This window comes from Eucalyptus grandis, chromosome 5, assembly GCF_016545825.1.
Source record: "Eucalyptus grandis isolate ANBG69807.140 chromosome 5, ASM1654582v1, whole genome shotgun sequence".
Lineage (NCBI taxonomy): Eukaryota > Viridiplantae > Streptophyta > Magnoliopsida > Myrtales > Myrtaceae > Eucalyptus > Eucalyptus grandis.
In genome coordinates this window covers 20,588,936-20,601,859 of record NC_052616.1, presented here as the reverse complement: position 1 = coordinate 20,601,859, position 12,924 = coordinate 20,588,936, and the positions used below count along the sequence as shown (strand labels likewise).

The 12,924-nt window shown below is 42.1% G+C and overlaps 1 protein-coding gene across 1 annotated transcript; it reads right to left on the bottom strand.

The window, feature by feature from the left end:
- Positions 1–586: 586 nt before the first annotated feature.
- LOC104446403 (ankyrin repeat-containing protein BDA1) lies at positions 587–2,326 on the bottom strand. The gene is made up of 2 exons (XM_010060260.3): positions 1,751–2,326; positions 587–1,513 (listed from the first exon to the last, which is right to left on the bottom strand). The coding sequence occupies exons 1-2, from the start codon at positions 2,324–2,326 to the stop codon at positions 587–589; spliced, it is 1,503 nt and encodes a 500-aa protein (XP_010058562.2).
- Between the last annotated feature and the right edge of the window lie 10,598 nt (positions 2,327–12,924).

Here is a 12,924-nt window from a genome sequence, read left to right as displayed (position 1 = left end):
AAGAAGGCATGGAGGAAGTATCTATTTTCCTTTTCCTTTTTGTATGTTCCCAAGGAAAAAAAAAATAATGAAGAAGAAGATCTAGACCGACCCAACCAGACGATTTGGGTTATATGAGTTTCAGGTCTTGATTAAGATCAGACCAAGCATATTCCCATAGTGTTTTGGGTTGGGTCGGGTATCATGAAATTCAAACCCAACCCAACCCAACCCAGTTAAAGGCTTGCATTTCTTAACTTGGAAAGAGAAAAGTAATCATTAAGAATTCCGATGCTTATTTTTGTACCGGCATTAACTTCTTCCATTGATGGGCTATGGATACGCTTGGAAATTGCATTCTCTAAAGTCCCTTGGGCTAAAATGCAAATACCATTTGGCAAATTTTTTGGACACTTTGAGAAGATGCAATTATATTTCCAAAGGCCTTTAGCTCAACGCAGGTCCGGAAATACATTTCCTTTCCAAATCTTGCCCTTGCTATTCTTTCATAATAATGGAAATATACTCCAAAACCTTAAAGTTATTTCTCAATGCACTTTTAAATCACAATAAACCCAACACTACTTGCATTTAGGAAAAAATGCCTCTAAGCTAAAAGCTCTAGCACTTTCTCCAAAATTTTCCCCAAAACCCGGACCAAATGCATCCTATGAGTTTTCATTTTGGCAACCCTCCGTTGTATTGTTTGTGATTCGGGTTTTGCCCATAGATTGTACATATCACCTACGATGTTACGCTTAGAAACAATTGCCAAGATGAGGTCTAAAATTAGCGCCAACCAGTTCTGTGTCAGCAGAAGAAGAATTGATATTGAGATCGGCAGTGTATAGAATAATGCCTCGTTTTTCAGGGTTAACGCTTTGTCCATCGACGAGAACGGTACGTATCCCATGAAGGTAGCATAAGTTAGAACCATGGAGAACGTGGAGAGTAGCAGTGGCAGCCTGACTGGGAGGTCTCTGGTGAGGGAAATGATAGTCTGGACCGACACCAAGAATCCGAATGTGTTGAAGCTCATGAAGACGATGTACCCCGAGTTCCTGTTAAAACCTCGATACCCGAAGATGCTTTTCTTGTAACTATCATCAACTTTTATCTTATAGCTCGGAGGCTGGAGCACGGCTTGGTAGGTTGCGCTTGCGATGAGCGCAGCGACTACCAGCAGGACGTTGCGTACGTCCAATGAGCCGTTTCTGTTCAAATTTCTGCATGGCGTAGGGACTGTTGCCGATTGAGGAGCATCTCGGACTGGTTCCCCATCTGATCGAGGACTGTTGTCTCCCTCGCTGGCATCTTCGTCCGCCGAGACTAGGCCTGAAGAAGCGGGCCTGTCTGATATTCCTTTTCCGTGCCTGGCTCCAGCTCGTACGAGAATTTCTCTCATCTCTCTATCTCCTTCTCCCATTTGCGAGAGAGTTAAGACATCTAGAGGCGTCAAGCCACTCTCGTTCAGGGCGTTCACCTTCACGACCTTGTACTTCAGACCAGTCCCATGAAGTATGAATTTAACCACCTGCAATTTACCATCTTTGTTTTATTCTCGATGATTTTCCAACATTAAGACAATAAAGAAAACTGTTTTTGGCATGGCGAGACATAATTTACTCCAGGGATGATCGAAACAGACCCGATTCAATGAATTACTTTGCTCAGAAGATTTTTGGTTATTGTATACCGAATTTAACACCCTCACTGAACAATGTGAAAAGAGGTCCGACAAAAGAAAAGTGGGAAATGAGGCGTGACTTGCCTCGAAATTTTTTGAGGCGGCGGCAAGATGCAAGACGGTATTGCCTTCGTGATCCTTCCAATTGATAACCTTTTCCTTGTTATACTTCTTCAGATGCTCCACCAACACAACGACCACATCGAACCGGTTGTTTTTCACAGCGAGGTGAAGCGCCATCTCCTTTCGGGCGGTTGTCTCTTCGACAGAATCGGGAGAGGTGGAGAGCAGCACCTTCATGACATCGAGCTCCCCGTTTATGACGGCATAATGCAAAGGGATTCTTCTCTCCCGTCCCTTCACAGAGCACAGGTGTTGACCCACTTTCAAGAGCTCCCTCGTGATCTCTACATCACCTCGAGCTGCTGTGATGTGCAATGGGCTGAAACCATCCGCGTTCACTTTTTCCGCGAACTTGGGCATCAACTTCAGGAGCTCTTGGACAAAATCCATATGGCCGGCCACACAAGCAACGTGCAGCGGTGTGTGACCGGCTCCTTCGAGAGCCATCTCCTCGAGGATGAGCCCATTGCTTCTGATCAAGTCATTCAGCTCTTCGATATTGCCCTTTCGAGCCGCTTCTAGCAACCTTTGCTCCATTTGATGGGATCTAGCAATGGTCTCTCTCTTCTTGGGACACCTTTGGAGTTGGAAATCTGTTAAGTTATTGATCCATTTATAGAGTTTCCCCAAGATTTCTCTCTAAATTACAGTTATCCAGAAGCTCCCGGGCGAAGTCCTGTGGTAGTTAAGAACAGTGGCTAATAAATTGAAGCAAATATCTGTGACAAAAGCAGATGAAAATAACCACCGGCTGCGGTGGCTTCGCTGGATAAGGCCCTGTTGATCCTCAACCCAGAGGTGAAGGGTTCAAAACCCAGGGGAGGCGCTAGGTGTATTAAGTGTGACTCAGGGGTGGTGGGTCCTCCTACTTAAGTGTCACCTAGGGGTTTACGGCGCAGCTGTCGGCTGCAAGCCGATTCCTCCAGCACCAAAAAAAAAAAAAAAAAAAAATAGCAGATGAAATAAGTTGTGGGCTGAGAATAAGAGTGTAAATAGGCATAGATGTTATGTCATATGCAGTGGAGACCAACTAGCAACACCAAAGTTCCATGCACATTACCACTTGTAATCCCCCGACTATTCAATAAAAATTCCCATACCTTGTCCCATTATTGCTGCATTTGCCGAGAATCCCCACATATTCTCGCATCCCATAATGCATATACTAACAACATCTAAGAAGGACATTGTTTTATAACGGTTTGTCTTTTGGTCACAAAATGGTTTTTCTAAACATCATAAATCAAGAAATGGGAAATTTTTTAAAAACCCTCCTAAAGCGGGGCATTTTTTTTTATATATTCTCAAAGTCGTGTCTATTTCAAAGTAGACTTTGAAGTAGGTGTTTTCGTCTCGACTGACCTCCCATCTCACCAGCGACGCAAATCCTCGCCGACGACCACGTGCGTGTCACGTACCATCACTCGCACCATGGATGGGGGCTTTAGTAGTTCATTATTTCAGTGAAAATTTATTTTGTTGTCCTAAAGTTCTGGAATGGACGGCACCTACGGAAGTACCTTTCTATACAGTTGATGGTATTCATTACAAAGCAGCATTTTTTCGGGAGCAAAATAATTAATTCACGAGGCAGGTTTCACCTACTACCACAACGTGAAACTCATTTTGTTTTGTTTTATAGGGACGGAGCATCTATCGCCTCCCAGATCTGACAGGCTCATGGGAGTTATGGACTGGTAAGGCGATAATTGTCGCTTCCGTCGATGGGAGTAAAAGTCAATGTCTTGGTCTTTGAAACCTGCCACTATTACGTCATAGTCATCACCCTAGCATCTCGTCACTTGCCACTGTGGAAATTCTAATGTGACATCTTGAAACCCGGACTTATTTTTTGAAGTTCCATCTTAATTGGAAGCACCAATTTAAGGAGCTACTTTATAGAAATTGATGAACTGCTTTGGGACGCCATATCTTAATTCTTTGATTTACAGATATGTAGGGCAGCAATATGGCATTTTTGCATTTGATCCGATGCCTATATAGTTTGATTCAGAATGTGTATTGTGTCCATGTTAAAGCATCGATTTTATATTTGCATTATCCAAATTCAAATATTGTCACGTCTTTATATTCTTGTGGCTCCTTTTTTTTTTTTTATAGGATTGAGTTAGGTTTGAATGGAATTAGTTATTACTGCATTCTATTGTTTTTTTCCCTAGACTTTTGCAAGTCCGATCTCTGCTCATCTTTTTTCTCAAATTGACCAAACGGTTAACTTCTTATCCTTGTCTTGTTTTTGGATAAGATTGCTGTCTCTATTTTTTTTTCTCATTGAAAAACTTGGGCAAATTTTTTGCAATTAGGAAAAACACCAAAAAAGCTTTAAACTTATTGCATTGGTATCAATTCAATTTTAAATTTTTTAATGGAACCCATTTAGTCATAAAGCTCTTCACATTGATATTAATTCATTTTATCAGGACAATTTAGATAGGAAATTACTTATGTGAATATCAGTCGTCATATATGGCATGGCTAACGTTGACATGAATAATTTTTTTTAAAATTTTTTTAAAGTGTTTTTTTGAAATTTTTTTTAAAAAAATTCTCTTTTTTGTTGTTGTTGTTTCCTTCTCTTTCCTTTGGCCTATGGGCAGTACTCGGCAATGGCCAGCTCTCGCCAGCTCTAACGAGGGTGACCTTCACCTAGTTGTGAGGGTTAAGCCCTTGCAAGAGCTGGCAAGGGCAACTCTTGCTTGTTGTTGGTCGCTAGCCATGGCCGAGAATCGCCCATAGGCTAAAGGAAAGAGGAGGAGGAAAAAAAAGAGAAATTTTTTAAAGAAATTCAAAAAATTCAAAAAAATTATTCACGTCAGTACTAGCCATGCCACATATGATAGCTGTTATCCACGTTAGCAATTTCCAGTGTAAATTGGTCAAATAGATTCAATTTGTACAAATTTGAAAAATGTTTAGAATTAAATTGGTCTGATTGAAAGATTTAGAATTGAATTAATAAAAATGTAATAGGTTGATGAGATTTTTGGTCCTTTTCCCTCTTGCATTGTGTAGTGCCATGCACATCAAATTTAACGATTCTTAAATCAAATCTTGTTGGAACCAATTACAAATTCATAAATGATTATCAAAAGATGGGAATGCTTATGCCACCAGTCCATTTTACCCTTCATAAATGCTAGTTCTCTTTCGGTTATTAAATGGCACAGTTGGGAAGATAGGCCAAAACCCGTAAACGTTTTACACGGGTTACAGTAAAAAAATAAACATTGCAATAAGTTTCAAAAACCAATACAGTTAAGCAACTCACTATTGTCTATAGAGTACAGGAATACGTAGTGGGCACGGACAATGGACTTTACCCCCGAAATGACATGCATTGCTATTTTTTATTTTTTATTTTAGTTTGTACAAGGACGTTTCGGTGGTTGAGTCACTTGATCGTTGCTTGATCTTGGAATTTAGATCAAGCCATTTAGGCCATTGACCATGTAGAGTCTATGGTGGCACCCACGCAACTAATGGTTTGGATGATATAAGCCCACATGCTGCGTGATAGGGGTGCGCATAGACCAGGTTTTGTCAAATTTAGAGCCTAACCGGAACATATTGGACTTACTCACTCTAAACCTGAACCCCAGCCTAGACCACAACAAAACATATGAAAGATCTGGCCTTTTTGGTTCGGTCCAGGCCTAGTCTGAAAAACTGTTGGGAAGCTCACTAAACCTGCTACTCCACAACATTTGAAACCGAACCCTAGCAGAGATTTGCGTTTTTTATTCTTACATCTGGCGACCAAGATCTAAAATTGGTTCCAAAAAAGAAAACAGTTTCACGGGTGAACATGAAGTCCCAGCCGCTCTGCTGGGCTTTGGAAAGCAGCAACCCAAGATTTGACGAGGGAGTGGATTCCGCAGTGAATTGCGTGATGATTTATGCATGGCGTTGCTTGGAGATTTATATGGACGCAAAATGACGGTGAGAGTGGATAGGAATGAGAGGAAACTTCTTCCGCAGTTTGACTGTCTCCTTTTACAATCATGCAGCCAATGTAGAAAAATTGATGGCGGTCCATGGTATGCTTCATTCTGGTTATAAATATTTATTAAGGAAGCACGTCGAAAATTTTAAAAATGTTAATTTTGACATTAGGGCTTTTTGGAGCTTTTAAAAAAAAAAAAAAAGCTGAGTAACCTACAAACAGATATTGAGGATCAAATCATCTAGCGCGGGTTGATTAATCCCGATGCTGCGTTGGATTATAAGTTACACTAAAGGGAGGGGGAAACTTTTTGGGGTCGAAATCCAATTATTTACATGTCATTGCATTATCGATGGTTTGAGAAATGAGTTAGATGTAGAACCTCGGTTCAATTGAAATTGGTGTTTTCCACGCTACTTCTTTGAGGTCAGACTCTAGTTAATTTTCATAAAGCAAGATTATCGCGTTGTTTTGAAACACTCTTTTTGTTTGTACCACTCCTTCCAGTGATTTAACATCACTTAACACGCAAAGCACCTTTTTTTTGGTGAAAGGAAATTAATATATAGAGCAAAGACCAACTGTACAAAAGATCTTGGCATCAAAATTTACACTCAATATGACAGAACATAATGAGTGGAAGGATGTCGGGATGTAAAAGCCACAGTTGTGGCAACTAGAACAACCACCAAGAAAAAACACGGCTTGAACAACCAGCGCACAGAAACAAAAAGCCCTTAGGACGGGAGAAAAGAACCACAGCAAATAGCAAAAGCCGCTGCTCCGAAGGCCTTAGTCAACACGCACCGGTTGAAAGGAAGGTAGCTAGCGATCCCCAGAGAACATGACCGGGTCAATGCCCCAGCTCCGCTATAACCTTCTATTCCTAAAGTTATCTTTGACATTCCTAAAAGTGATCGTCTTATCTCTGACCACTTTAAAGAGATGGTTCTTCATAGCTGGGACTGTGAGAGGCTATTCTCTAAAAAGAATGTTGTTCCTGTTTTTCCAAATAATATGACACAACGCTCTAAAGGAAAAATGAACTATGCACTTATAAAATTATTTTCCCATCAACAAGGTGGTGGCCCAATAGAGATTATCCTCCCAAGACATGTTGCACCAAGAAAGATTGCATATGGCCGCCCAAAAGAAAGCAACTCCGATCGTGACACGACACCCAAAAAATAGATGGTCCATAGAATCGGGCACATCATTGCGAAGGCACAAGCACCACTGTCTATCCTACCATGAGACAATAAAAGCATCTGGGTGGGAAGCCTACGCTTGGCCATAAGCCAAAGGTTAACTTGATAGCAAGGAGTAATTGCATTGTTCCAAACGAACTCATGCCAATGGACCCGAGTCCTCTTCTGCCTTAAGGTCTCCCACGCCGTCGCAACAGTGAACTGGCTTGACGAGCTCTCCCTTCAGCAAAAGCGATCCGAATTATGAGAGAGGCTCGGGAGGGGATGATCCCACGACTCAAGCACCAACTTGAGAGGATGTCAAGCTTCAGAGAAAAGATGAGCCACCGTTGCCTACCTAGAGAGCCCAAAATTATAGATGATCGAATCCGAGAAGATTAAGTTCAGGGGCCCCTAAGGTGCCAGTTATCAAACCATAGAGAGGTAGAGTAGCCATCCCAATCCTCCAAAAAAAGGCATTTCGGACCTCGCTTTTGAAGGATAGGATTTTCTTCCAAGCCCAAGAATAGCAGGTGGGCTTTTTAGCAATCAAAAAATTCCTCGATTTTAAAAACGTGGAATGAATCCACTTGCACCACAAAGCCTCCTTGTCTGAAAATAGGAGCCAGATATGCTTAAGCATAGTGGCCTTGTTACAATCCCGAAGTCTCCGGATGCCAAGGCCTCCTTCCACTTTTGGAAGGCACACATCTTCCCAGGCAACCTTAGCACCCCCTCTTTCCAGTTCCAAGCCTTTCCACAGGAATTGTCTAAGTACTTTCTCAATTTGGTCCAACACAACTATAGGTATAATAAAAACACTCGCCCAGTAGGCTTGAATAGCATGAAGGACTGACCTGATAAGCTAAAGCCAGCTAGCAAAAGAGAGAAAGTGATGAGTCCAAGCTTGAACCCTCGTAGTGATATGGTTGACAAGAACGCAACAATCTGCTCTGCTAAGCCTCGAGGTGATAATAGGAACCCCTAGGTAACGCATGGGTAAATTGCCTTCCTGGAAACCGAGGTTGAGGAGGATCTGACTCCTTAAAGAAGACGATCCACCAACTAGAAAAATCTCACTCTTAGAAGGATTTGGGTACAGTCCACTCCAAGACAAGAAGAGCTGGAGGCCCTCTTTGAGGAGACTCATCGAAGTTAGGTCCGCCTCACAAAACAGGAAGACATCATCTACAAATAAAAGATGTGAGAGATTCGTCGCCTTGCACCTCCAGAAGAATTTAAACTCCAGCTTGGAAGAGCATCTAAACAAAATTCCAGATAGCACCTCCATAACCAAAGTAAAAGGGTATGGAGAAATAGGATCCCCTTGGCGAAGGCCACGCCCACTTGCAAAGTAACCATCAAGTTCCCCATTCAAGGCAATGGAAAATATCGGCATGCACACACATGTCATAATAAGCCAAGTGACAAAGTCAAGAAAGCCAAATGCAAGGAGAACCTTTTCAAGGAAGTCCCAATCCATAGTGTCATAAGCTTTCCTAAAATCAACCTTAATCTCACACTTAGGAAGGTAAGGTTCAAGGTGAAAACTGGAGAAGAGTTCCTGAGCCATTAAGATGTTGTCTCTAATTCGTCTGCCCTTCACAAAAGCGCTTTGAAACAGACTAACAACACTCTTCAAAACAGTTGCAACTCGATTAGCCAGCACCTTTGTGATACACTTATATATAGTGTTGCAATAGGCGATGGGCCTGTAATCATCATCAGAAACCGCAAAGCACCTTTTGACGTTCACAATTGCAATATAACAAGGCAATATATATATATATAAATAGCTGGTCTTATTGAACCACACTAAAGTTTATTTACATCAACTTATACGTTTACGCATTGTTATTGAGGTATCCGCATGATATTATCGGAGCATCTTGTGAAATGCTACATACATATTTGTATTCACATAAGTTTATCCATAAAATCTAAATTTTCTATACTCGAAATTATTCATACGTGTTGACATTATGCTTATTGGACACATACTTGATGACATGACATCCACCACATAGATTGCTCCATCATTTAGTACACATTTCTTAGTCCGTGGAGCATTGCTTGGTCGATAAATAGGTACTCATTTTTCTGTATGAATATTATTAGCATGGAGAAGCTAATGGGCTCAAGAGATAGAAAGTTACATGTCCTACTAGTTGGACCTAAATTCAAAATGCCCTATCTCTTGTATGTTAGTCGTTTTATAGGATTGTGTGTACTTAGTACCGATGTCACGGAAAGATATGCTTGTATGTGAAATCCAATTGAAATGTATTATGATTCAATATGTAAGATTTTCCTCTTCTTCAAACTCAAATACACATCCCTTCCACTTGAGAATTCTGCAAAAATATTCCCCTTTTCAGTTATGTTTTAGGATGAGTTTCATATTCATGTGCACATAAGCCTTCGATTATTATTTTAATATGTACGAGATCAAAACAAAAAATTATTCTAACGACTCCATGCTCATGGCTTGTCTCGCATCCATCTCCTTGTTGAACAAGGGGAGAGAGAGAGAGGGAGAGAGAGAGAGCAGTGAGGAAGATGACTTCCTATCCACTCCGCAGTCCAAGATCGAGTCGCTTTTTCCGTCCCAAACTGGAAAGGTCTCTCCTTTTCTCTCATCTCTTTCTCTCTCACTCTCTGTCTATTTTCATTTTGTCGGAGCTTTTCTTAAGGATGTCCGACAATAGAAACTTCAATTTCGGAACTGATGTTTGTTTGCTTGGCTAAAGGAATTAGAGTCCTTCATTCAATAACAGGTTGTGCGATGTCTCTCATTTTGTTCCTCCTAAAAGACCATCATGATTTGGCTATTCTTTTGAACTTTGCATTTGGGCATTTGTAGTTTTCTGTGTGAGAGTTTTCCTGATATGGGCTATATTAATTGAGATTGTAATTTACCATCTTACGAGGTTGGTCTATTAAGATAAGACATAAGATTTCTTAATAGTCAAATATGTGTGTGGGCCGAGTTGGGTCTAGCTCATGATGAGAAAGTCTGGCTGAAAACTTTATAAATAGTGCTAAAGCCCCTCTCGTAACCCTCTTACTTCCATGAACACTCACTCACCTCACATAAGGAAAGCTGTGAGGGACAGTCTCATCGAGCCAGGATCTGAGGGTCATAGAGGAGAAGAACCGAAGCGTCGAATCATTGCCATTCTACATAAAGAATGACAGATTCCAAATTAGGCATGCAAATCTCCGTATTCTCCTTTAATATGCTCGAGTTTCTGGCTATATCAATCTTGGGAAGCTATTTCGACGGCTAACATTTGGTATCACAGCTTCCATAGACTAGAACTCGAACTATTACATTTGGCCCGTTTTGGGAAATTTTATCCGTTGAAACTTGATTTTGAACACATATTTGGACTTGTCTTGGCAAGACGAGTGTTTCCATGGGTGGCACGCCTCCAGGCGAGGCCAAATGTGCCACCCATGAACATTTTGGATTTGACCTAGCATTGGACAGTTTTGCTTGTTTTTGTGAATTTTGGTCTAGCAAAAGTGAATATTCATTTCATAGTTGGACTTGTCTCATCGAGACAAGCATTTTGATGGGTGGTGCGACTTTGAAAGAGGCTGGGCATAGCCTCATGCACCCATATGTGCCAGGAAGGTGGTGAAAACCAATGCCATGTGTCGCTGCATGTGCTCACGTGCACGGCACCTGAATCGCCTTAGGTGGGGATGACGTCATCAGTGACTTCACCCCACCGACTTCACCATTGCCTTGCCGACATCGACATCACGGATGACGTCATTCAGTGGTCGATGACATCATTCCACCGGTCGGGTTGACCTGAATCAGTGGACCGTTGACCGGTCGGACCGATAGCCGGTCGAACTGTGACATCCCGATTTTCCAATTCTGGTTTCAATTAAATAAGTCGGGCATTTCATCTTCGCGTCTATAGCTTTCTTCTCTCGAGCTGATCACTCACGAGATAACTAGTCTATCGGGTGAAGCCGTTAAGGAATCTAAACGCAATAGACTTGAGAATTCGACCAGAAACGATCGCTCGCTTTGTACTAATCTGCAAGGGTCATTACGGCATAGACCGATTAGAGACCGGAGATAGGTCGATTCAACGTAACCATGTAATTCAGTGTGGGTGATTCCACCTAATTGCACAATTCTTGTTGATCGACACTAGACCGATTTCTCTATCGTTTTGGTACCCTGTGTCCGTATTTGAAACCTCGAGATTTCTACAACAATCAAGAGTCACCAATGTGTCGAAGATGCACTTTGTGGCTTGAAAATAATCAACCACAAGTCAATTGTACAGAAAATTCCTAAAAGCTACCCGGTAGATTAGGACGCGCTAAAGTCGCGCTAGATTGAATTTAACCGTGAAATTTAACCCGATTACAGAAATTGGAAGTTCTGTCAAGTCACAATTCATTTTAGGAATGTCGACTCATCTCCAGAAGATTTTTCTACAAACCGAGATTTCTGGCGGAAACAGCAAAATAAGGCCGTTTATGTTCGGGATTGTTAGAGGGCCGTTTTTAATCGAATCTTCGGGATGCAAGTTGGATCATTTGATGGGGAAATGTCATGAGAAGGCCGAGGACACATGGGTTAATTTAATTGAGCTTCAATTGAATGGAATTGATTGAGAATTGATTGAATTAAGTGTACAAGATTTCATGCCACGGCGGAAAATGAAATTGAACCCATTGGAATGAGGTTGTGGGAGATAGTGGAAGGTGACATCATCCATGAGGTCATGGTGGGGCCAAAGAGAGAGAGAGAGAGAAAGAGAGAGAGAGAGAGAACCGGACCCCCTTTCTCCTTCTCTCCCATTGTTGCTTCTCTCTCCCCCATCTCTTCGGGTCGTGCGAGGAACCCAAAGAAACCGAAGAAGACCTCGGCAGCTGCAGAAGATCAGCTGAAGCCGTCGCAGCCTTCGCGCGCCACCACGACGCCGTCGTCGCTGCTCCGCCTTCGCCGCTCGCCCTCCGCCTTCTGTTCTTCCTCCTGCATCGTCGAAGCCCTTTCTCCCCCATCTCCTTGTTGCTCGAAGGACCCAGCAGCGAACCAGAGAAGCCCCGTCCGTCGCCGTCCGCCGTCTTGTCCCCGGAACAGCCGGAGCCTCCCGTCCGACCTCCCCTTCGCCGTCGCAAGTAGACGAAGGCAGCAGCCGTGCGCCTGCTCGTCCCTTCTGTTCCGCGAGTCCAGCAGCCATTTCAGATCTGGTGGAGCTCCGCCGGAGCCGTCCAGCCCACCTCCGGCCACCGTGAAGCCCCGCCTAGGTCCGGTTTGGTCTCCTCCGTCCATCTAGGCCTTTGTGCGCCTCAATCGGTGCCGGATCCGCCCTCAACCAGCAATGGACAGAAGCTGGAAAAATGGGTATGGCAGCGGCTATTTGGCCCGTTTTGGCCGGCTTCCCGACCCCGGAAGCTAGGCCCGCCTTGGAGACTATCGACCCTCGCGTCGTCCTTGTCGTTTTGAGCCGTTCGGCTCGTTAATCGGGTGAGTTTATCCTCTAATTCTTGCTTAGTGAGTTAATGACGCTTAAGGGGTGTTTAGATTAGTCTAATTAGGTTTATGTGATTAAATTAGATTATTTTAATGTAAATTAGATTAGTTGTATGATTAGTTTAATGGGTGTTTAATTAGGGCTAATTGTATGTTTAAATTAGTGTAATCTAATTTAAGCCCTAATTGATTATTTTTAATTAAATAATTATTTCGAATTTTTAAATATTATTTTATTATTTTATATTATTATAATATAATATTTAATTATTTAATTTTCGGAATTAAATTTAATTATTTAATAATTTCGAAAATTATGCCGGGATGGCCGGTCGTTAGAATTTCGCGCTGATCGCAGCAGTGCGGTCGGTTTGTGTTAATTGTATGTTTAAATTGAGAAATTGAGTGATTGATGATTATGGTGAATAATTCCAAAAGTGTGGAATTGTGTGAAATTCATGAAGTTGTGGTATTT

What these genes read in the sequence shown, in the direction of transcription:
- LOC104446403 (XM_010060260.3), bottom strand. Translation starts at nt 2,326, where the DNA reads ATGGAGCAAAGGTTGCTAGAAGCGGCTCGAAAGGGCAATATCGAAGAG. An exon ending in CCGCCTCAAAAAATTTCGAG is followed by an intron (nt 1,514 to 1,750) that starts GCAAGTCACGCC and finishes GGTAAATTGCAG; the next exon opens with GTGGTTAAATTCATACTTCA.